The 26,050-nt window shown below is 34.6% G+C and overlaps 2 protein-coding genes across 2 annotated transcripts; both read left to right on the plus strand.

The window, feature by feature from the left end:
- The first annotated feature begins 569 nt into the window (after nucleotides 1-569).
- LOC110908837 (probable protein phosphatase 2C 63) lies at nucleotides 570-4,336 on the plus strand. The gene is made up of 4 exons (XM_022153828.2): nucleotides 570-965; nucleotides 2,255-2,637; nucleotides 2,746-2,982; nucleotides 3,763-4,336. Exons 1-4 carry the CDS (start codon nucleotides 710-712, stop codon nucleotides 4,012-4,014), a joined length of 1,128 nt encoding a protein of 375 aa, XP_022009520.1. The 5' UTR covers nucleotides 570-709; the 3' UTR covers nucleotides 4,015-4,336.
- A 2,710-nt stretch (nucleotides 4,337-7,046) lies between these two features.
- LOC110908838 lies at nucleotides 7,047-13,148 on the plus strand. Its single transcript, XM_022153829.2, has 3 exons — nucleotides 7,047-7,211; nucleotides 11,731-12,194; nucleotides 12,709-13,148. Exons 2-3 carry the CDS (start codon nucleotides 11,757-11,759, stop codon nucleotides 12,859-12,861), a joined length of 591 nt encoding a protein of 196 aa, XP_022009521.1. The 5' UTR covers nucleotides 7,047-7,211; nucleotides 11,731-11,756; the 3' UTR covers nucleotides 12,862-13,148.
- Nucleotides 13,149-26,050: the final 12,902 nt, after the last annotated feature.

Consider the following 26,050-nt stretch of genomic DNA (forward strand, 5'->3'; position numbering starts at 1 on the left):
AATAAAAATATTAACATGTTTATTTATAATTGAGATGATTTATTTATTGCCTATAACAAATAACGAAATTTAAAATAAAAATTAAACAATCTTCAAAGTATTATAAAAGAAAAAGTTCTAATAAAAACTTTGAAACAACATAAAAATAGATTATAAGATTAGGTTTATGTCTATAATAAGTTAAATGTAACCATATAAGAAAGATTGTTAAATTTTGAATTGCACTTACTTTTGTTTCAAAAACCAAAATAACCGAAAAATCAAACCGAACTGGTGTAAAAACCGAAACTGAATGGTTTTGAAAAACCGAAAACCGACATTTCAGTTTTGGTTTTGTCTAAAAACTGAACTAAACCAAACCAAACCAAACCAAACTATGCACACCCCTAATTCACACCAAGAAAACCAAAAGCCACATAACTTGTACCACTTTTTAAATATAAAAAAATGTAAACATGTTTTAAATATAAAAAAATGTATACCTATTCTAGAAATAAAAAAAAAAAAAAATTCCACTAGCGTTCTCTCCAAGTTCACACTCTCGTCTGTTCTTTCGGTCTTTTGACTCTTTTACACTGCAAGAACCAAAATAATCAAAAACCCAACCACCAAACAAACAACCACAACAACCTCTCTCACTCTGTGTTAAAAACGCGTTCTAGAGAGAGAAACACTACTTCTAGAGAGAGAAACAGGCAGTTGAGCTCCGATGCTAGAGTCCTGTTACAGGCCGCTGGAGCGCTGTTTCGGCAGCGGCGGTGACGACGGACTTCTATGGAACATCGACTTGAAGCCACACGCTTCCGGCGAGTACTCCATTGCCGTTGTTCAAGCAAATTCAACGCTCGAAGATCAAGCTCAAGTGCTGACGTCACCTTCTGCGACTTATGTCGGTGTTTACGACGGTCACGGTGGTCCTGAAGCCTCCAGATTCATCACTAATCATATGTTTGGTTACTTACAGAGTAATTAGCTTCAGTTAACCCTAAATTTCGCCAGATTTTGGTTTATAGATCGATTTTTGTTGTTTTTAGGCTTATTTGTAGTTTGATTGCAAGATATTTTGAGTGAAAGCTGTTTGTAGACTTAGATAGGTGACTAGAAAACAGTTATTTATGATTTAGTTTATAGATTGATCACTGATTTGTTCTGGTTATAGTATATAGATCGATGTTTGTTTTGTTTTTGCGTTTTTAGGCTTATCGGTAGTCGGATTGTAAGATATTTTGACTGAAAACAGTCATTAATGATTTAGTTTATAGACTGACGTTCACGGTGGCCCCGAAGCGTCTCAATTCATCACTAATCATATCTTCAGATACTTATAGAGTAATTTGCTTCTGTTAGCCCTAATTTTGTACTTTTGTAATGATTTTGGTTTACAGATTGATGTTTGTTGTGTTTTTGCCTTTTTAGGTTTATTTGTAGTCTGATTGTAAGATATTACGACTGGAAGCTGTTAACAAACTTGAGTAGTTGAGTTAAGTTACTAGAAAACAGCTATTTCTGATTTAGTTTATAAACCGATATGCATGGTGGTCTCGAAGCGTTTTGATTCATCACTAATCATCTCTTCACTTGCTTACAGAGTAATTATCCTCTATTAACCCTAATTTTGTTCAGGTTTAGTTTATAAATCGATGTTTGTTATGTTTTTGCTATTTTAGGCTTATCTGTTGTTTGATTGTAAGATGTTTTGACTGGAAGCTGTTAACAGACCTGAGATAGGTCACTAGAAAACGGTTATTTATGATTTAGTTTATAAATATTTGATGTTCACGGTGCTCCCGAAGCGTCTCAATTCATCAATAATCATCTGTTCAATTTTTGGTTTATAGATCGATGTTTGGTGTGTTTTTGCTTTTTTAGGCTTATTTGTAGTCTGATTGTAAAGATCTTTTAACTGAAAGCCGTTAACAGACTTGAGATAGGTCACTTGGTTTTGATCGACTGATCCAATCGCCTAAAATAGGGAGAGCCTTCACAGTTGAAGATCAGTAAACTAAATTTCTTCAAATTCTCTGCAACCACTAGATTTGTTTTAGTGGAGAATTGATCAATGAAACGAGTAAAAAATTGGATCCATTTCGACCAAAATGCCCAATACGAACCAGTTGAAATACATGGTCATGTTTACCAAACTAGAGGCTTGGGTTCTCGTCCCATGGTGGACGAAATGTGTAAATTTAGAAGTAGGATTAGAGAGTGTGATTACAAGATGACGATATATTGACCATCCATATTGACATCTCAGGATTTTCTGCTGAACACGGAGGATTATCCAAAGAGGTGATCGAAAAGGCATTCGATGCAACCGAAACAGCTTTTGTGAATTTAGTGAGAGAATCCTGGCTGGATAGACCCCAGATTGTATCCGTAGGTTCATGCTGTCTTGTTGGTTTGATCTCAAACGGTACCCTTTATGTGGCAAATGTCGGTGACTCACGGGCGGTGCTGGGTCGGCAAGTAGCGGGGAGCAGGATCTCAAATTCTTCAACCGTTGTCGCAGAACGGTTAACGACTGACCATAATGTTGGGGAAGAGGAGGTTAGAAAGGAGGTTAAAGCTCTTCATCCCGATGATCCACATATTGTTGTGTATACTCGTGGGGTCTGGAGATTAAAAGGCATTATTCAGGCACTAATCTCGTTTATTCTTGGTTTTCTGTTATATAAGTTTGACTTATAATTCAAATATTCAATTCAAATGTCATACCATTTAATGTTTCTTATACTATGTGATTAGGTGTCGAGATCGATTGGTGATGTGTACTTGAAGAAACCGGAGTTTAACAGGAATCCTCTATTCCAGCAGTACGCAGCTCCTATACCTTTAAAAAGAGCTGTGATGTCAGCAGAACCATCGATATTGATTCACAAGTTGAGGCCGCAAGACCTGTTCATAGTTTTTGCTTCAGATGGTCTGTGGGAACAACTCAGTGACGATGCCGTTGTTGAAATTGTTCATAAAAATCCAAGAAATGTAAGTTTTTTCTCTCTTCTGTAAGGATTTGGAGAATATCAAGTAGAGGGTACATGGGCTGGTCGAGTAACGGGTCAAAACGGATTCGTGTTAAAATGACTAACTTTTTGTGTGGGTTGAAACTTGAAATGGACCAGGCTGGGTTGACCCAAAACAAGTTTGTCCATTTTTTTTGGGAATAGTAAAATGCCTTTTTCGTGCCCAAGGTTTGGCCAGTTTTGCGAGTTTCATCCAAAGGTTTGTTTTTCTACATATGGATCCAAAAGGTTTGAAATCTTGCCTTTTTCATCCGGCTCGTTAACTCATATCCATTTTTCTCTGTTAGGTCAGGGTTATTTTCGTCTTTTTTGTTAACTTAAAGGGCAATTTGGTCTTTATCGCTTTATGTAAAAAGATCGATTACCCCTGAAAAAGTCTGAATTACCCTTTTAATTAAACAAAAAAGACGACAATACCCCTGACTTAACGGAGAAATATGGATGGAGTTAACGAGCCGGATGAAAATGGCAAGATTTTAAACCTTTCGGATCCAAATGCGGAAAAACAAACCTTTGGATGAAAGTTGCAAAACTGGCCAAACCTCAGGGACAAAAATGGCATTTTACTCTTTTGGGAAATAATGTATTCATGTTGAACGAATCTTGACCCACTTGAAATGAACTGGGTTGGGTAGACCTGAAACCTTTTATCCATTGGTCCTCTTAAAGATCAAAATAATCCAAATCTCGACTCATCCATCGAGTTATGTTAACCCTTCACAACCACTTTGATTTATTTCAGGGAATAGCAAAGAGATTAATAAGAGCTGCAATAGAGGTGGCAGCAAAGAAAAGAGAAATGAGATACGATGATATAATGAGAATTGAAAAGGGGGTGAGGCGCCATTTTCACGATGATATTACTGTGGTGGTTGTTTACCTCGACAACAATCAAGGATGGCCTAACGGGGGCGGTAGAATCCAAGAGGATATCACTACCACCCCGATCGATATCTTCACTTTCAATTCAGATAATGCTGACTTTTCTCCTTGATCTTGCGTACATCATGTTTTGTTCATACAATAAACAAAACACCATGGTCTCAAAATGGGAAGATAGGGTGTATGTATCTATTATATAGTTACTATCTTTACTAGGTGTTGGCGGGGGGTCTTTATTATAGAAGGTTGAGCCGGATATGAGACACGGATCATGTCCTCGAGAAAATGGTCTGGTTTACTGCTTGTGGTTTTCTTTTTGTGTGGGTACTGTTTCAGAATTTAGATATGCTTCGACTTCAATGGTTGAAAACTGGAATATGTTTGTTTATATGTCGTTTGAAAGAGAAATATGAAACATACCTATACTTGTAATATTGAAGCAGTCTGCATGACTCTTGTGTCATCAGTGCAGAACGTGCCTCCAGTTAACAAATAGTTTATCAGTCTTCGACCTCAGCACCGTAATTCAGCCTATAGGAACGCCTCCATGCGCAAGGGCGCAGCTTACAGGGGCCCAGGGGGTGCCGTGGTCCCCGCCGATGTGTCGGTTAGTAGTGTTAATTTCCGATTTTCGTCCGATTTTTTTTTATAAATACAGAGGTCGGCCCCACAAATTATTTTGCCTAAAAGTTCCTGGCCCCCACCAATTTTTTGTCAAAAGTTTTTATAGGTATTGTCGTATTGAGTTTAAAAAAAAAGACGTGAAGAATGAGGCTATTAGAGCATTCACATCCTGGGAATCAAAATCTGTGTGTGTGGTTTTTAAAATATAAAGAGTATAAAAAATGGTTGTGAGTGGAGGAGAGAGAAAATGTTACTGTTCATCTGTATATTTGGGGGGACACTGTTCACCCACTATAATTTTTTAATATATATTAAAAGTGGTTGTGAGTGAAGGAGAGAGAAAAATGTAATGATAAAGGTATAAAAATATTATTTAATTGAAAAGGAGAGAGAAAAAGTATTTGTTTTTAGTGGAAAGATATTGATATAGGAGTTGTTTTTTAGTGGAATGTATGTATATTTTTAGGGAGCTGGATGTGAATGCTCTTAGTAATGTTTTATACTTGTTTTTAAACTTGAAGTGGAATTTTAATAAAGTTTGAAACTAGTTTTTATACAAATGATACTTGAGGGATCAGTGAGCAGCCCACATATGTCATCTTAAACTTCGTCGGGGGTGAGTTTTAATTCTTCTTTTAGGTAGTAACCATTTCTCTTGCACCATCATATATAATTTTGGTCTTTGTTTGTTAAACAATGTTTAGTTTTTTTATGTGTAAGAACGGTCCTTTGAAGTTTGAATGAATGAAGGTTAATTAGATGTTTGGAGTTATTATTGTTTATCCCGACCGAATATATAACGCAAAACATTGTGATAGGAAAAAAATTGGGTCTCAAGACTTTTGGCCCCATAGAACTTTAGGTCAAGCTCCGTCAGTATCCATGTGCCTTGTTGGCTCAAATTACGACACGTTCATCAAAGTTTTGCTATACCGGAAGCCCTCAATTGGCCTCCTCTTATTGATCAAAGTTTAACGGTTCTAATCTCGAATGAAGCAACTTCAACAACTAATTCCATTTCATCTACTTTTTACTTCATAATGGCAGAATATAAAAATAAAAAAAAAGATAAGTGTTCCATAATGGCAAAAACTTTAGTTCCCACGAAGGTTCCTCAAATAGAATGGAAGAAAACACATATTTAGTGTACTAATCTACTTGCTAAATTCTTTATTAAAATTTCACTTCTCAATTTGTTGTTTGGTGTATTTATTTTATTTGTTATATGTTACTACCGGGCAAGGTAAGTTAATTAACATAATTATATTGTTTCATTTTTAGAATGCTTAAATTTGAAACTAGATGAAAAATTGGGGGCTATATTCAATATGGCATTGTATAGGTTTTCTACAGAACCCCTATAGGCGAAGGCAAATGACGGTCCTACATAGACACTTAGCTTTGTGTTATCAGTGTAACCTAACGAAAACTTTACACTCAAAGGAGCCATTATAAGGATATGGACGACTCATCCTAGGTTTACAATAAACATAAGTTTTCGCCAAATCTATTGAAAACAAGTTTTATAAATATCTTAAATGATCTCCGGTTTTCAAATTCATATATTCACTTAGCATAAAATAACCGCTAACGTTTGTGAGATGCATATATCAGGTGTCGAAGATAACCATGACTCGATATAAAGACTAACTAGCATCGCTTATTAAATCGTACTATTATTACAAAATGTATATTCTTATTATATACATCTTAGCTGCGTAATTTCTTAAATTATGTTTTTGTTACCAAATGTATATCAAATTTTTACAACACCAATTAGACCACCTGTAGTGGTCTGTTGTTTGGGCGTGGATGGGTAAAAAAAGCCCCGTTCACATGGTAACACCGCCCCTAGGGCATTTTTTTTGGAAAGTTTTGGTTGGGCATTTCCATGAAAATGCCGGTGTTTTGATTGTTTTCATAATATCACCGTTACGCAACGGTCAAATAAAAAAATCAGTTTTTTAAAATCAATTTTTTTACCTATAAAAAGCCCAACTCTATCTCATTTTTATACACCTTTCTCTTAACCTTATAAATCCTTTTCTAGTTCTTTATAAAAAGAATATCATGTATCCATTCCGCCTTCCTTTTGGTGTTCCATCTTGGCCTATGAATCCAAATTTTTATCGCCCGAACACCATCCAACCACTACCAACCTTCAATTATCAAGATATTGACCCGATCTAGATTTTGCATTTTCGTCTTTAATTAGTGGTAATGTAATTTTTATTTATTTAATGAAATATTATTTGTTTTAATTTTCAAATAAATAAAAATAAATAATTTGGTAATCAATGCATGACACATTACACTTATTTTAAGTTCAAGCCTCATTATGAGTGTCCAAAAGGGTTTGAAACTAATCCACTACTCAGAATGTTATAGAGAAGCATAAAATGATCCATCATCTTTGGCCCAATGGGCTGATGAGACGAGCTACAGGAAATTTCTACAACTTCATATTCCCCCCAAATACATCAATCAAATTAAATATATATAAAACCCTAAAATTTTACATTCATTCAGTTTAATAATTTCTCAAAGTTCTTCAAAATTTGTTCGTCACAATAGGTCACTGAGCCGCTTGAAACCTTTCACGACGGTTCTCAACCATCTCGCCGGAAAATCATCGCCGGTATCGCCGCTGCTTACGTCACACCATCTCCGATCGAACTTCCACAGGTACAATTTTCATCTATCGAATCGTTTAATTTGTTCCGATTGTTTGCGGTTTTCTAGGGTTAGGGTTTCGGTTTTATTTAGGTATTTTTCAACTTGCATTTGTAGTCTGTTCGGTTCTCATGCGTTATTTTAAATGAACTGGTAGGAGAATATAATGGAAAGAATGCATTAGAGGCTCTTTGTTCTAACATTAGGGTTTAGATGTTCCTACATGTGTTATTATCAATGGTGGTGACTGGTTAGAGTTTGATTTTTGCACATTGTTTTGTTTTACAATCATGTGAGAACAGAATTTTGGCAATAAACTTTAATTTTAGAGTTGAGATTTATAGATTCATGTTAAATTAGGGTTCATTCTAGTATTCAACCTTAGTGATCAAGAAATGAATAAATGGTGTATAAATTAAATACACTGTAGTTAGGGTTTTCGCGGTGCCTTTAATGCCTCACATAGTCACATCTTAAGTGATAAGCAACTCGGTATGTTTTTAGGACCTGATTACATGATCACTGTAGTTTTTTTAATAATATGTGATCCATCTGGAAAACTGTTTTTGTACTCACCGACTTTGTTTGCTTTTACATTTACGTGCAAATTTGGTTTCCGTTAGAACTAGATGCTCTTTGTTCTAAATCGAGTTGACGCCGCAGGCGAGGCGCATCGGCCTCGCCCGGAGCCTAGGCGCAAGGCGCAAAAAAAGCGTGGGCTTTTTTTAAGAAAAGCGCATATAGAGAAAAAAATATATAAAAAATATGTTATGCTTTGAAAATAAATAAGATTCCACATATAAAACTAAAAAAAACTATTATATATTCCATTTAAGATCATGGAGCTAATAGTTAGTAGCAAAAGTTTAGGACTTATATGTTGTAAGTTTTGGGTGTGTGAATAAAAGTCTCAAAAGGTGGTAAATACTTTGTCCCACATTGAACAAAGAGAGTGGTTGTTTATAAGGTAAAGCCTTTACTACTCCATTGTAGCTTTATGACATGTTTTACCACAAGTCCTACCCGCGCGCAAGGGGGGGGGGGTGCAAAAATGAGTTTCTGAGCTGGAATTTGGTTGAACTCGTGCGTGCCCGCACGTCCTGCGGACACGAATGCAGCTCCGAAAACCTGGGCCCACGTATGCGCTGCGCCTCAGCATCGTTTTAAAAAAAAATCCATTTTCTATATCCGTGTGTTGCGCGGGATGTTAATTAAAAGAGACTATTTGTGTTTTATTTTCTATACATGTTTAACTCATACAAATGCTATATATATGGCATTGGCATACAACAAAACGTTATAACAAACAACCAGCTTCAACATTTAAATAATATCACCTTTCTTTTAAGATCATAAATTTGGAGATTTTTTTAAGGTTATGCTAAAGTTTTGAAAAAAAATATTCATCAGAGCAAAAATAATAGAATTAAAAAAACATTAATCCATGGTGTAAGAAGTGATAATGATAGGCATAATTATGAAGTCATAGACATCTTACCAAAGTACTTCTAATCATAGTCACATGGATTGCGGTTCGCTCCGGTACCTGGAACGAAAACGGGTACGCGGTCCGTGCATTTCTAAAATTCGGTACGAAGCGGGGTAGGTTCATTCGGAACGCCAATTCGGTACGCGGTGCGGTGTACCATATAGTTTGGTACTATGTATCGTATACAAAACAGTTAATAATTTAAAAAAAATCCAATTTAAAATAACACATTTTATAATAAATATCTATACATACCCAGGTGTGAATTGGCACCATTAAAAAACAACGGGAAAGAAGAGCATGTAACGACGTAATTGAATAGTCAGATTTTAATTCGCATTCCAAAAGTCTAATTACTAGTTTGAATCAACCTGTTCATTTCCGGTACGCGTATCGGGGCATTCCGAAACGCAGAATTAGTCAATTGGAAACGCGCTTTATATGATTCGGAACGAATTTAGTGACAATCGGGTACAAAAACAGTATGTGTTTTTATAAGCTACCAGGGTTTGGGTTTCTCTCTGTTTTCGCTCCGATTTTCTTCAACAATCATATGATTTAGGTATCTTTCTTACCGTTCTTCATAATCTATATTCATTCGATTACATGTTTTCTATATAATCGACGAATTATTGCTGCAATTGTCAACTGAGAATGAACTCAAAATCTCACATTAAACAGTGATATCGTTTTCAAAATCTCCAACCGCATGCTTTATGATCATTTATTTCGATGTTCAACAAACGATTACAAATAGATCCGTACGGCTCTAAGTTATGAAGCGAAATTCATTTTGCACAGGCCAATTTTGTTTATAAATCACGTGGAGTGTTCATGTGATGATCGCACAGTACTGATTAGGCAAGTTATCTTTATTGTTTTGTTTGATATGATTTTTGAGTCGATCCGGTCGGTCGATGTTTACCTAATTGATGGTTAGCGATGGACATATTACTTTTGATAGATGATCTTATTGTGAGTTTTGAGATTCTAATTGTAGGATTTTTGTTCTTTCTGTTTATTTTTCAGGATAAGGGAAAACAAATACTAAAATAGGAACTTTTGATGTGGCTTTTAATCATTAAAAGTGTTAGAATAGCGTAATCAAATGTTTTGTGTGTGCTTTTAGAGGTATTTAAGGTAGGTTAATCAGTTAATGTAGTTTTCATAGGTTTATATTTTCTTGAACCTGAGCCTAAACTGGAAAAAGAAGATTACACAAAAATTAGTTTTTCAGTTTAGTTACCTTTTTAACTGTTACAGATATATAGTTGATGCATACTTATCCAAATTCCAGTTGACCAAATTTGCAACGAGTTTGATCTGATTTTTTTACTTCATAAAAAATGGTTATTTATTTTTATGAAAAATAAGAAGGCACCCTACCTTACAGACTCGTCGCTTCTCCACCTCTCTCAGTTTTTTGACCGATTTTGATATCTGGTAACTGAACCCTATATTTTGTAAATTTTACATTGATTAGAATGGAATTGTTTAAATCTTCTAGGTGGTAGCTGCTGTTATAGAATATAGAATAATGATATGATTGTGTGATTGTGAAGTTGTGAACTTGTGATTGTTGTTCTTTTTCGGTTTTTACTGTACTACTTTGTTACTGTGGATGTGCTGATCGTTTATTGTGAATTTACGATTTTGAAAGTAAGAAATACTGTTTTATGCATACGATTTTGTTAATTTCATTGTGCTATTGTTAGTTGCAAATTGTGAATTTGAAATCTTGTTATTATGGAAGTCAGTAAGGTACTGTACTGTTATTGTTTTTATGTTAATCAAAATTTGTCAGTGGTTTGTTCAAGTGGTGTAGTATCTGTAAATTGTTGCTCAATGGATGTTTTTTGCTGCTGCTTTTCTTGTTCTCCAATTGTCTGCTGTTTTTTAAATTAAACTAGCACGAACGTACGCGCGCGCCGCGGCGCCGATACATCATAAACATCGAATGGATTAGTCATTATGTACATAAAAGTATGCACGCAAAAAATGTTTTTTTAAACAAAAACGTATTATATTTGATCTGGCTCATTTCCAGAAAAAAAAAAAAAAGTTTACGTCGAACAGAGCAAATCGAATTCATACCGACACGTGCATAAAAATATGCACGTAAAATAATTTTTTTAGTATAGGCGATATAGGAGTAAACTTGAAACAAATTATGTTTAGTAAAAATTTTAATAGGTTAAACACGTTTGTAAAATCGTGCCAAGTAGCCCCAATACCACACCACCAACAACAGAAGAGCTCGTAAGATAAACTAAATAAAAAAAAGAAAAAATAACATTGAACGAAAAACATAAGTAAATCGTTGAATCACGCACACCCGCTGCGGTGTGTTAATGCGAAAAAATTAGACTGGAACGTAAAAAGTAGAAAGAAAAAATTAAGTCGATTTAGGACCCACGCATTGAAAACGAAACGGAGAATAATAGACGCGCTGCAACGGGCCTTTTAAATGGAAAACAGAAAAAAAACATTGAACCACACACACGTTGCAGTGTGTTGACTCGCAAAATTTTGAAAGAAACATAAAACGAAAAACTTGCGAAAGATAAAAGGTATAGGAAACCAAAGATGAAAATAAAAAAGTATTGTGGTTAAATTGCAAAACATGAAAGTTTTTGGGTTAAAAATAAAACAATTAAAGAGGTTAAAATGAAAAGATAAAAACCTTTGAATGAAAAATGAAAAATCAAAATTTTTTTTAAAGACTCCCCATGCACATGATACAACAACATAATGCAACAAAATGTTGCTTATTTATATTATGAAAATAAATATTTAGCTGTCATTTACTATGTATCTTCTCAATGTCCTGTCATCAACATACTTTTGTGAGAATCATATATTATCCTGAAGTTAACTTACTTTCATGTTCTTGTGGTGTTTTTTTTTAAACAATATGTGGTCGTGATTCTGTGAATATTGTTATCTATCTGGAAAACTGTTTTTGTACTCACCGAATTTGGTTACTTTTACATCCATGTGCAAATTTGGTTTCTAATACTGTAATATCTTTTACATTATTAGATAATATCTGGCACTATAACTACCTAATGGAGCCATCTACTGAATACCTGGCGTTTGAAGAGAAGGTTAAGAAGACGATCTACATCGACAACTTATCCCCTCAGGTTACAAAAGCCGTTTTAGAAAATGCTATCAATCAGTTTGGGAATGTGAAAGACGTTCAGTTCATTCCCACGTATTTCGCGTCTTGCGGTGTCTGTGCTGCTCTGGTGGAGATGGAATCAGCCAAACAGGCTGAAGAAATCATCTGTGAGATGGGTGATTCTCCTCTTATGATATCTGGAATGCCCAGGCCCGTGAGAGCCCGAAAAGCCCAAGTTGAAATGTTCGAGGACCGGCCCAAGAAGCATCAAAGAACGATTGTGTGCCGTTGGATGGATCCAAGTCACCAAAACTTTGAGCTGGCTAAGAAGATCAAGGATCTGACGAAGAAACATGCTGCTGAGGCTCAATATATAATGGAGGTAAAGACTAGAGTAACATGCCATTTTCGTCCCTGAGGTTTGGCCAGTTTCGCGACTTTTTCGTCCAAATGTTTGTTTTTTCGCATCTGTATCCAAAAGGTTTAGATCTTGCCATTTTCATCCGGCTCGTTAACTCCATCCTTTTTTTCTCCGTTAAGTCAGGGATATTTCTGTCTTTTTTTGCTAACTTAAAGGACAATTTGGTCTTTTTCACTTTATGTAAAAAGACTGAATACCCTTGAAAAAGATCAAATTGCCCTTTAAGTTAGCGGAAAAGACGGAAAGACTCATGACTTAACGGAGAAAAATGGATGGAGTTAACGAACAGGATGAAAATGGCAAGATTTCAAACCTTTTGGATCTAGATGCAAAACAAACCTTTGAACGAAAGTCGCAAAACTGGTAAAACCTTAGGGACGAAAATGACATGTTACCCTAAGTAGTAATTGGTATTTTGGTTTAAAGTGTGAAATATTGTATTGTATAAATGTCAAGTAAATGAAGTTTTGTGCAGCTACAAGTTAAAGAAGAAGAGAAGCTGCATAAACAGCAAAGCGAGACCCTGCAGACAAACTACAGGAAGTATGAGCTGATTGATGGTGCGCAAGCAGATGGAAATGTGAACCGTTTGAAAGCTGAATATGGGATAAAGCTCAACGACCGCTGATCTGATGCTTCTAATTTTCATTAGCTTCATAGAGTTTTGTGCAATTGATGGTTTAAGAAAGATATTTTAGGCTGTATATATTTGTAAGTATGCCGTTAGTATGGGGTTTTGGGATTGAGTTTTATATTATCATTGCATTACTAAATCATCATCCTGGGGTTTGATACACCCCTGCTAACATACTTTGATGCACCATTGTAATGCGGTTTGTGCATACAACTTGATTACAACAGCACACCACGTATTGATTACTGGTTGTAATGAATTATATGGCTTATCTGTGCAAACTTGTGAATCCAACTGCATAGATACATCCAACTGTATTCCAATAGCGGCTCAAACTGGATTATAACGGTGCTTAGAAGTTGAAGCACATTAGAGGGATGCGTGACACTGCCGAATCAAACTCTATCTATATGTTATGCATAATTTTACTATAGTGCCAAAAACCTACAGTAATGGAGTCCTTTAAGATCACTTGTGTAATTTGTTCGTTAAAAGTATATTTATGATATTTTAAGCCTGAAAATGATTAAAAAGACTATTTGTATTTGTATTTTAATCAAATTGAAATAAAATTCATAGAAAAACGAGAAAACGTTGTGACTTTTGCTCTTGTCCAATAAATCTTTTGACCTTTTTAGGTTCGCTTACAATTGTAACATTTACCTTTGACTTTAATAAGTATATTGGGTATCCTTAAAGATCACTTATTGTGTGGCGCTCATTCGATCCTAAACCTACGTTCTATCAATAAGCCTTCGGATCAGGTCGATCATTCTAACCTAAACCTACGCTCATTCTATCCTAAACGTACGTTCATTCTAACAACAGGCTTAGTTAGGGTATGTGTCTTTTGTTTAAGTGGTTTAGTATCTGTCTAGGACCAGTTATGTCTTTTGGATCTGTTTATTATCTTTTGGAACAATTGCATGTCTTTGGCAACAATGGTTTGTCTTCAGGAAGAATGTTTTATGTTATGAAAATAATCACAGGTTGTAAAGATGTCATATTTATTAATGTCACCAGTTCAATTATTTTATTTCCAAGTGTTGTTAATTTATTATTGCTTGTATATTGAACTAATCTTAGCTAGAACTAGTGTTCAATCTTATAATTTGTGTAGCATTTCAAAACATACATAAATGCGTATTTTTTTTCAATATGATCACATAACTGAACATAAACAAACATATTGAATTATACAGTTAGTATTAATATATGCTGTAAATACTTTATATTTGTACGTTTATATATTATATCAAACACACATGCTTTGAGAATGTAAAATTAAGATCTCATGAACACGAACTCCTTTCAATTTGGTTTCTACAAATTCTTGCAATTTTGGTCCCTGCTATTTTATGTAAACATACATATATTCATACTGTTATTTTGTTGCATATTGGTTATGTTTTGACGTATTTTCCTGTTGTTTTAGCTACATTTTGAATTTGAGGGCCGGTCACGCAAACTGAACAACACCAACACTGAAGTTACGGCGTGTTAACGCGAATGAATTAGACTGGAACGTAAAATATAGAAAAGAATAACTAAATTGATCTAGAACCCGCGCGTAGCGACAAACCTATCAAACGGGAAAAATAGATGTGAAAACGTTGAAGCACACACACGTTGCGCGGTGTTAACTCACAATATTTAGAACAGACGTAGAAACGTTGAGCCACAAACGCACGTTGCGCCCTGTTAACTCACAAAATTTAGAATGAAACGAAATTTGCGAAAGATGAAAGATAGGGGATTAAAATTGAGAGTAAAAAAGTTTTGAGGTTAAATTGTAAAAGGTGAAAAGTTTTGAGTTAAAAGTAAAAAAATATAAAGTTTTGTTGGATAAATTGTAAAAGATGAAAACTTTGAGTTAAAATAATACAAGAAAGTATTTGAGTGACACATAACACCTTTTGGGGTGATCTCAATCGTCTTAAGTCTTAACCCACCAAAATAAACATTTACACCGGAGTTAAACAGTTATTTTGGAAAGTCTATTTAGTTGACTAAATTAAATTTTAAATTTTTTGTAAAAGATTGTTTTATTAGAAAAACAATAACCTTCCCCCCGAAGAAGTTGCGGAACTGTTTAATTTGTTACAGGAGATATACGAGTATCAACGGAAAAAGGCAATGACCAATGGGAATGGAGAGGCGACAAAGATGGATTGTTTACAGTCCGTAAAGCCAAACAGCTTTTTGTTAACAGAAGAGACAATGCAGCCGGTGCGAAAGTGAAATGGAAGGGCTGGACTCCACTGAAATGTAAGATTATGATATGGCGAGCCGTTCAAAATCGCCTTCCCACGAAACAGGAGCTGCAGAAAAGGGGTATAATGCTGGCCGATTCAAGCTGTCCGTTGTGTAATGAAGCTGCAGAAACAGCTGCGCACCTTTATACAGGGTGTTGGTTTGCTTCTGAGATATGGTTTCGTATTGGAAATTGGTGCCGTTTGCAACCGTTTTATGCCTTTCATGTTAGTGACTTATTGATGCTTTCGGAAACAGGTTCGAAGAATAAAGATCAGCAACAACTTATCAGGGGTATCATTTATACTTCAATGTGGTGTATTTGGAATGAACTAAACGCTAAAATATTCACGGGTAAGTGTCGAAGAGTGGTTGAAGTCGTCGAAAACATAAAGTCGTCCACTTTCTTTTGGGTTCGTCACAGATCTTGATTAAAAGTTAGTTATTGGAATGATTGGTGTAAGTATCCTTTAGACTTGATGTAATCCTGCTTGTTCGAGGGTCTCCGTTTTGGGGACGCTTGTGGCGTTTTTATGATTTAATGAAATTTATCTTTCAAAAAAAAAAATAACTTTATTGTTTTTTTTGGGGGACACAAAGGTTGTTGTCTCTAAGGCTAAAGGGTATGGGGAGCATGGATTGGGTCATTAATGCCACATAGGACCATCAATGGATTGCTACACCATCCCCTTGCTTCATCCACCATGGTTGGCATGGATTAAACCATGGCAACCATGAGCCTACTTTCCTTTTTCAATATTTCATTTTCCTTTTCCACAAAAGTAAACTAAAATAAGAAAATAGTGGTTTGGGTCATGACCACACCCTTAGGGTAGTGGTTTTGAATGATGGATTAGAAGTGAGTGACATGGCGCCGATGTGGAGGATCATGGTGACCATGAGGGTCATGACCACACCCTATAGCCTAATGTACAAAAGTCGAAGATGGGATGTGGGGACCCTCTCAACAATCCTCCAAAACGAAAGCAAAAACCTAGGACCGATCTAGCTATATACATTAATCATAGTGGTCAAGTGCTACTCGCAAGCATACGACCTCCTGCAGCTGTCACATTGCCACACAATCAATGCCATAATGATGTATTTATGTCACATTGCCACACAATCAATGCCATGCAGCAAATCACTTAAGAAACATGCGATAATGACATCAAAACAGCTATATCTATCACATGCATACAAAAACGCAAAGCCCTCGGTTCCAAACATAAAAATAGCAGCAAGGAGTTATCAACATATCAAACCAGCGATTAGAAATACGCGAACTCAAACAACCAGACACTTGGAAATAAGAATGCTTAAGAATTTCAAGGATGCATATAACCAAAGAAAAATATATATGCATACAAGCAAGGAAAAAAAACATATAGTTCAAGAATACATATAAACATATGAAACTGTCGAAAAACCAACACTCGTACAAACAACCAAGAGTTTAGAGACCGTACAATTAGTACAGGAATAAGAAATTTACACCCTAAGCAACTTCTAACTATCTCGTACATAATTAGGTGATGCGTTAACCATACGAAAACGCGTGTTTGACATATATGATTGAACTCAATGTAACCTATATAAGTATTGCGATTGGATCATAACTAAAGTAAATTGAATCTATCTCGTGCAACACAGCACATAACACCAAACAAATTAACAAAGTACCCAAGCCAACCGGTGATGCGGAGCTTTCGCTCGTAGTGTTAAATTTTACCGGAAATTTATGAGAAAAAAAAAGATTTTTTAGTATAAAATTGTAAAAATGGTATAAAACTAATAACAGACCAAGAACACAAAGAAATAGCGACAAAAGGTGACAAAACTTTTATTGTTACCCAAACCAAAGAAAAAAACCCCCAGAAACCCTAGATCTCACGAATAGTGAGATCTGTAACAATACAACGATGAAGATGATCAACTGATGTAAATCAGTTGATCTGTACAACTTGAACAATACAAAGATTAGATCTCACAAGAGATCAAACAAATACAAACACAACAGATCACAACTGATCTGATCAAAACCCTAATCGCCTGATGGATGAGAGAGAAACAGCAGCTTCCAGAATGAACTAATAACCAACTGTTGAAGTCTTTTATATTGAAAATATCTTAATTTTCAATATTAACCTTCTAAATCACACTTGTACAGCTTAACCCCTCAGATGTTACGATTCAGCCCTTCAAGAATATAAACTGCACTTATGTCACACAATTAGTTACAAAACTGTTGTAACAACTTTTTAATCAACTAAAAAATAACTTATGAAATGTTGCAACATGAATTAACATGTGCACTCTTTATTTTAACATGCCCCCATAATTCATGTGGCGAACATGTCATAAAGTCCCAAACTTTCACAAAGAATTTGATGTTGGTTTGCATTCAAACCTTTTGTGAATATATCAGCAACCTGCACATCTGTACTGACTTTTTCAGGCTCAACAATACCTGCAGCAATCTTTTCTCTTAAAAAATGTAAATCTAACTCGAAATGCTTAGTTCTCTCATGAAATACAGGATTTTGAGAGATTGAAATTGCAGGTTTACTATCACAGTACAGTTTAACAGGCAACCTACAAGAATTTTTCAATTCACTTAAAATATTGATAATCCACATAACTTCGCAGGTAGCTGAGCACATAGCTCGGTACTCAGCTTCTGCAGTTGATCTTGAGACAACATTTTGCTTCTTGCTTTTCCAAGAAACAAGTGTTTCTCCCAAGAAAATACCATAACCTGTAACTGATCTTCTGGTCTTAAGGCATTTAGCCCAATCAGAATCCACAAAACCAGTTATCTCCATATTTGCAGACTTTTTAAAATTAACTCCTTTCCCAGGAGAAAATTTCAAATATCTCAATAACCTTAAAGCTATATCAAGATGAACCTGTGTAGGACTATGCATGTATTGACTCAAAAACTGAACAGCATAGCTGATATCAGGTCTAGTTAAAGACAAGTAAATCAGTTTTCCTACAAGCCTTTGAAAACCATTAACACTTTGTAAAACTTTTTGATCACTTTTACATTTACTTGTAACTAAGAAACTCTGCTCAATTGGTGTTGCAACAGGTTTGCAACCCAAATAACCAAACTCATTTAGCAATTCAAGACAATACTTTCGTTGAGACAAACAAATATGACCATCACCATATAATACTTCAATTCCTAAAAAATATCTAAGTAAACCAAGATCCTTAATATGGAAACTGTCTCTCAATCTTTGTTTAACATTTTCTATTTCAGACTTGTTATTTCCAGTGATAACAATATCATCTACATATACAAGTAACACAACAAACACACTTTGTTTTGACAAAACAAACAATGAATAATCACAAATACTTTGCACAAAACCCATAGCAATTAACACAGAAGTTAACTTTTCGTTCCATTGTCTTGGAGCTTGTTTAAGCCCATATAAAGATTTTACAAGTTTACATACTTTTTTATCATCTTTTGAACAATAACCTGGTGGCTGTGTCATATAAACATCTTCTGACAAAGTACCATATAAAAAAGCATTGTTAACATCCATTTGATATAAAGGCCAATTATTATTAACAGCTAGCTTTAATATTATTCTAACAGTGGTCATTTTGACAACTGGTGAAAATGTTTCACCAAAGTCAATACCCTCTCTTTGGTTAAACCCTTTGGCAACCAATCTAGCTTTATATCTTTCAACCTCCCCATTAGCCTTATACTTAACCTTATAGACCCATTTACAGCCAATTGGCTTTCTATCTTTAGGAAGATCAACTAAAACCCAAGTATTATTTCTATACAAGGCTTCCATTTCACTATTCATAGCATTAATCCATTTATCATTTTTTGCAGCTTCATCATAACAAGCAGGTTCAACAATTTTATTCAATGATGCAACAAAACACATATTTTCATAAGATAAGTTTGCATAATTCACAACCTTTTCAACCCCATATTTAACTTTACCCTCAACAACAAAATCACCAAATTTTTTAGGTAAAACAGTTTTTCTAGAAGACTTTCTAACACTAGTACCCTCAGATTGGTTGGTCTCAACATTTGATCCTATAGTGTCCTCTGCCCTCTCATTTGTATCCTGTCCACTAATGCCCTCCTGTTCAGTTTGCTGAGTCAATTCAGCATCCGAAACAGGGGCTGATGTAGAGGGAAACAATGGTTGCTGATCATCACTATTAGGATCTTGAGCACCATTTGTACCCTCTTCATCATCGGGTATGTTAGAAACTTCAGATACAATATTATCAAAAAAGTTTACATGATTCAGTTGATTATCTACAGTGAGTTCTTGATTAATTTTGAAAGGATATACATTTTCATAGAACTTAACATCTCTTGAAAAAAATATCTTTTTATTATCTAAACTCCACAACTTATACCCTTTTTTAAAACTTGAATAACCAAGAAACACACACTTTTCAGCATTAAATGAAAACTTGTCTGAATCATGTAATATAGTACTGAAACACAAGCATCCAAAGTTTCTAAGATGAGATAATGAGGGTTTAAAAGCAAACATCATTTCAAAAGGACTTCTACCATTTAACACAGATGATGGCAACCTGTTAATAAGGTACACAGCAGTTAATACACAATCAGACCAAAACCTTAAAGGTAGTCCACCCTGAAACATCAAGGCTCTAGCAGTATTTAACAAATGTCTATGTTTTCTTTCCACTACTCCATTCTGTTGTGGAGTATAGGAACAAGTTGTTTGATGCAAGACACCTTTAGTTTCTAAAAAACTATTCATTTGACTGTTAACAAACTCTGTTCCATTATCACTCCTAATGACTTTAATCCTTGTTTTAAACTGAGTTAACACAAGTTCATAGAATATCTTTAAATTTTCTAAAACTTCAGTTTTACTAGTTAAGAAATAACACCAGACTGCTCTAGAAAAATCATCAACAATAGTTAAAAAATATTTATAACCATCATAACTGGTTATTTTATAAGGACCCCATACATCTAAATGTATCAGGTCTCCTACAGCCTTAGACTTGTGTTCACTTAGAGGAAAAGGAACCCTAACTTGTTTAGCCCTATGACACACATCACATGGACCATGTTCATTTGAATGAATTTTAAGACTTTGTTTTAATACTGCTAAAACCTGATCAGAAGGATGTCCTAACCTGCTATGCCAAGTAAAAGACTGAACAGAACTATTGAAACAGGCATTAAACAAATTACCAGAATTGCCTACAAAATACAGACCACAATTTTGACTACGACTCATCAGGATTTTCTTTGAACTGGAATCCTGTAGAAAACAACTTGTTTCATTAAACACAACATTCACTTGATTATCTTTTGACAATCTAAACACAGACAACAGATTTACACTATATCCTGGCACATAAAAGACATCTTTTAACACTAAATCATTTGTTAGCTTTAAATCACCAATTTTTAAGACTTTAACATTAGTGCCATTTGGATGACTAACAGTTATATTAAACTCTGAAACATCAACACTATTTATTAAATCTTTGTCTGTTTTAACCATATGTTGACTAGCCCCTGAGTCAACAATCCACCCATTCATATTAAACACAACCGAACTAGAACAACTAACAAAGTTTGGAACATTAATACACTCACCTCCTACATTTTGATTCTGACTATCTGAACCACCTTTTTCTCCAACTAAACTCAACAACTTTGCTATCTGTTCATTAGTAAAAGGAAAACCAGAACTTCCCACAGAAGAAGTAACATTATTAACGTGTTATTTTTACTTCCATTTGACATATTAGACCTTCCAGACTGACTAGATTGACTACTGTTGTTACTTCTTCTTTTAAAACCAGGTGGATAACCTATAATCTCAAAACACCTATCCACAGTATGCCCTAACATATTACAATGTGTGCATTTTAGACTAGAATTAGATCCTTTGTTAAACCTTTTCTTTTGATCAACAGATTGGCTTGTTTTAGACACAAAAGCAACATTCTGAGTTTTTGACCCAGTACTAGCCAACCTATGTGACTCTTCCCTAGACACAACAGAGAAAGCCACTTTAACAGTGGGTAATGGTTCTCTTGTTAACAGATTTGTTCTCACTAACTGATAAACATCATCCAATCCCATTAAAAATTGCATTAATTTTATTAAGGTTGAAAAATCATTGAAATCTTTTGCAGCCTGACAAGAACATGTAGGAAGATGCAACATAGCATCAAATTGTTTCCACATAGTTGTAAGTTTATTATAATATTCAGCAACTGAAGTACCATTTTGTGAAACACTATTAATCTTTTTATACAAATCATACACAATTGAACCATCAACCCTATAAAATGACTCTTTAAGATCAGTCCAAACTTCTGAAGCAAGTTTAGAGAACACTTGTCCTAAAAATAACTCTTCAGATATAGAATTTAACAACCAAGTAAGAACCACATAATTACATCTATCCCACTGCCCTGCTAATACAGCATCACTCTCAGACTTAACACATTTTCCATCAATAAAACCATACTTGTTTTTTGCTTCTAAAGCCAACTTCATGGCACTAGACCACACAGAATAATTTTCTGTTCCTTTTAGTTTAACACTAACAATAGTCAAAGCACTTGAATCACTAGGATGAAGATATAACGGATCACCTATATCCAACTTTCCAATTAAAGTCTGAGAAGTACTAGCATCAGTATCACCAGGCATTTTCAAACAAGAACCACACAATCAATTATCCAAAGCAAGAATATCACAGACAACAATCAACAAGAGACAATCAAGCAATCACAAGAAAACTAACAGACTCACACACAGGCGAAACTGAGTCAGTGTCAAGATTCCAGGTTCATCACTCACAGGTGCCTGGACATGTCTTAACTCAGAAGCCACTATCAACAGGCACAAAACAAAAAACAAACAATAAAAAAAACAACAAGCAATCAATAGTGCCGGTCCTCACTACCCCGACTTCAACTATCCAACCAATAAAAAACAAAGACAGAGTTGAAACAATCTTACAGAGGGTGCAAAAATACTCCAATGCAAGATCTGAACTACAGCCTTCACTTAGGGCTATAGTTACAGATCAGAAGACAAGAGGGTACCAACAAATCCGGTCAGTTTGCTCTGTATCCTTCTAGGGTTACAGAGACCAACACGGATCTTCAATAATCCAGCGAAGAATCTTCAGTCACCACAACCCAAATTTAGGGTTTCCAACCGTCAGATCTAACCAACTCACAAGACAACAGTTTCTGAGATAAGAAACCTTCAAAAAACAAACAATAACCCAAGATCAATCAACAATCAGAAATAATCAAATCACAGCGGAACAACGTAAAATCAAGAGCACAAGCTCTGATACCATGTAAAAATGGTATAAAACTAATAACAGACCAAGAACACAAAGAAATAGCGACAAAAGGTGACAAAACTTTTATTGTTACCCAAACCAAAGAAAAAACCCCCCAGAAACCCTAGATCTCACGAATAGTGAGATCTGTAACAATACAACGATGAAGATGATCAACTGATGTAAATCAGTTGATCTGTACAACTTGAACAATACAAAGATTAGATCTCACAAGAGATCAAACAAATACAAACACAACAGATCACAACTGATCTGATCAAAACCCTAATCGCCTGATGGATGAGAGAGAAACAGCAGCTTCCAGAATGAACTAATAACCAACTGTTGAAGTCTTTTATATTGAAAATATCTTAATTTTCAATATTAACCTTCTAAATCACACTTGTACAGCTTAACCCCTCAGATGTTACGATTCAGCCCTTCAAGAATATAAACTGCACTTATGTCACACAATTAGTTACAAAACTGTTGTAACAACTTTTTAATCAACTAAAAAATAACTTATGAAATGTTGCAACATGAATTAACATGTGCACTCTTTATTTTAACAAAAATATTGGATTTTTACGAGCCCGGCCCCAACCGATTTGGATTTTAAGAGTCCGGCCGCCGCCGAGTTTTCGTTCAAGCTCCGCCACTGAACCAGAGAGATTACAAATCCAGTAATATAACCCAACAAATCGGCATGCTTTACTGGACTCTTTATTCCCCAGCTTAAACCAATAGAAGTGGATATTAAAACCAACGTATCGGCCCAACAGCCACCGTCTATAAAGCTTGGCCCAAAAGTGGTCAGTTGACCAAACACCAGAGTATGGTCAAAATCACTCTCCAACTACCCACGACATGTTAGAGAGTTACTTTAGAGGGGTACAAAAAAAATCGTTTTGGGCGCGACGACCTGGTGAAAAAACCGGTTTTTGGGCTCGACCCAGTTTTCCGGTTTGGAACCTGTTCGTAATTTCATATATAAGACCCAGTTTGAGCCTGAATCGGTTTGAAAACATGTGATTTTTTTGCCCCAAACCAATTTTAATAAAGTCATAAAAGTACGTTCTTTTAATAAATAGGTTCTAAAAATGTCACGTTGTTAATTCATCTAACATGATTAGTTAAATGGGTTTTATGTATATCAAAAATGGGGTAAGTGGGTTGAACCCATCTAGACGCTTTTTCAACAGTGTCATTAACATGTCAACTCGTTTATAAACCAAAGCCCTTAACCACAAACAAGTTAAACAAGTTTAACTTTGTATCAGGGCATGTCGCATTAACGAGTCATGTCATGAATGTTCATCTCTATCACATCTAGAGTCAAGAAGAAGAAATTTTAAATAAAATTATAATATAACAAGCAATGAGTCAAATTTTATCAAATTAAAGATAACAAAATAACTGTTTTTTACTAGCACATTTATTGTTTTAAAAACAAGAAGATGGTACAAGTTATAAATGTTTGGTTAGTAAGATGCAAGTGAAGTGTTATTATTATTTTTTGTACCCCAAAGAAGGTGCGTTACAGGTTGTAAATATGCAAATTTGAACCAGACACAGCCAGACAGGCTGTAATGTTTCTACATAAATAAATTATTAAAATGAATTAGTGTTCGAAGGTGCCATCCAACTGTATTTACCTCATACTACTCAAATAATGTACCTACTCAATTACATCTAACATAATTCATAACTTTTATTACCTTATTAAAAAATTTTGTCATTACTTTAGTTGAGTTTTATGATATTAATTATAATGTTTAATGAAATTATTAAATAAGTAGTATCTGTCAAATAATTAAAGAAAAATCAACTATAAATCATTTCGAAAATGATATTGTAAAATTTGTTAAAAAGATTAAGATTGCATAAAAAACTGTTGTTGGTCGTAATTAACTAATTATCAGAATTCAGTATCATACATCAATCTTTTATACATGTGGTTTAGGAGTACTGCATTCTAGCAATTATTAAATAAAGATAAATTGAAGGCTGTATATAATAGATATAAATAAATAAAATGAGTTATTCTAAAATAGTTATTACATGATCTAGATTTTAATAATTCTAAGTATAATACATTAGCTAATAATAATCCATTCAAGGAAAAGTAACTTTGTTTGCACTACTAAACAACTAACTGGTCATTATTTGTCTTTTCTTTTTTAACATCAAAGTAATATTTTGTCATTTTTTGAAGTTTAACAGAAAAGTTAGCTCTTATCCGATTCATGGATCACACATGTAATGTCGTTTTGAGATTAGTGATGTGTGTTCCAATAGAAGACCAAAACAAATCCATGTAATTTATATATTCCATATTAAAAAGTGAGACTTAATTGAAAATGAGTAAGGCTAAACACACATCAACGTTGGGATGTTTATTGGTTTGATTTACGGTTTATTTGGTTTATTGAGTTTTCAAAATTTTATACCCAAACCAAAAACTAAACCAAATTAGAAATACACAAATTCAACCGAATTCACTTCCGTTTAGTTGCGGTTAAAAACCAAACAAAGCAATTTCAACCATATTTAACCGAATTGTACTTAGATACTTTTTTTTTTCCTAATTTATATTTATATTTGCGTTCCAACTTCTGAACATCAACTCAGCAAACAATTTAAACTTAACGATATTTTAAACAAGGTTAGAAAATTTGTGAAAGCCTAGTATATTTTGAAGTTAAAAAAAGGTTAGATTAGAAATGAGTGGTCTTGCCCTTGACTTTATAGCCTAGTGGCATCTTGGGGTGGGATAAGACTTTGGGACCAATAGGTCCTGGGTTCGATTCTCACAAGTGGGTTTTTCTATATTTATTGGGTTTCTTTCTGAATTGGTGTATAGGCATTATGCCTAGTGGAAATGAATATGATTGGGTGGTTCCGCTGGTGGCACGATGATACTCCAGTGGTCCGTCAGTGATCCAAATTTGTCGTTCAAAAAAAAATGAGTGACCTTAATTTGTGAGTTGAGCTTTATATTTATCATGTAGGCTAATAAAATTTATATGGTTTATTAAATATTATTATTTTTGTTTAATAATTATTTGAATTAACAGTTTATTTAGTTATCCAAATAAACTAAATAAAAAATGTGGAGCCAAAAATCAAATTCACAATTCGGTTTCAGTTAAAATCCAAACCAAACCAAAAACCAAATTCGTTATTTGAATCAGTTTTTTTCGGTTATGATTACAATTCAGTTTTCAGTTTTTATTTAGTTTCAGTATTTTCTACACGGGTCGTATTATTGGCACACCTTGGGGGATTAAATCGACACCCTCAATACGCATCGTATAGGCCTATACGATGCGTATTGTGGTGGGTTCAAACTTCTATGTCAGTCAAAGGCTGACATGTCCCCTTATCAAAAAGTAATACGCATCGTATAGGTCTATATGATGCGTATTGAAGGTGTCGATTTAATTTTTTAATTTTGCAAGGTAGCTTCCTGTCACGCGGTAGCTTTCCGTCACGCGAACGAATAAGCAGCACTTTGGACATTTGGGTCTTCAAACATCTAGGAAACATTATTTGAGAATACCCCTGAATTTATCGAAGCT

This window comes from Helianthus annuus, chromosome 7 (assembly GCF_002127325.2).
Source record: "Helianthus annuus cultivar XRQ/B chromosome 7, HanXRQr2.0-SUNRISE, whole genome shotgun sequence".
Taxonomy (NCBI): Eukaryota; Viridiplantae; Streptophyta; class Magnoliopsida; order Asterales; family Asteraceae; genus Helianthus; species Helianthus annuus.

Bases quoted from the DNA above. Each gene is read 5' to 3' on its own strand.
- LOC110908837 (XM_022153828.2), top strand. From the start codon at position 710: ATGCTAGAGTCCTGTTACAGGCCGCTGGAGCGCTGTTTCGGCAGCGGC. The intron at 966-2,254 runs GTAATTAGCTTC...TTGACATCTCAG, and splicing joins TATGTTTGGTTACTTACAGA to GATTTTCTGCTGAACACGGA. The intron at 2,638-2,745 runs GCACTAATCTCG...CTATGTGATTAG, and splicing joins GATTAAAAGGCATTATTCAG to GTGTCGAGATCGATTGGTGA.
- LOC110908838 (XM_022153829.2), top strand. From the start codon at position 11,757: ATGGAGCCATCTACTGAATACCTGGCGTTTGAAGAGAAGGTTAAGAAG. The intron at 12,195-12,708 runs GTAAAGACTAGA...AGTTTTGTGCAG, and splicing joins AGGCTCAATATATAATGGAG to CTACAAGTTAAAGAAGAAGA.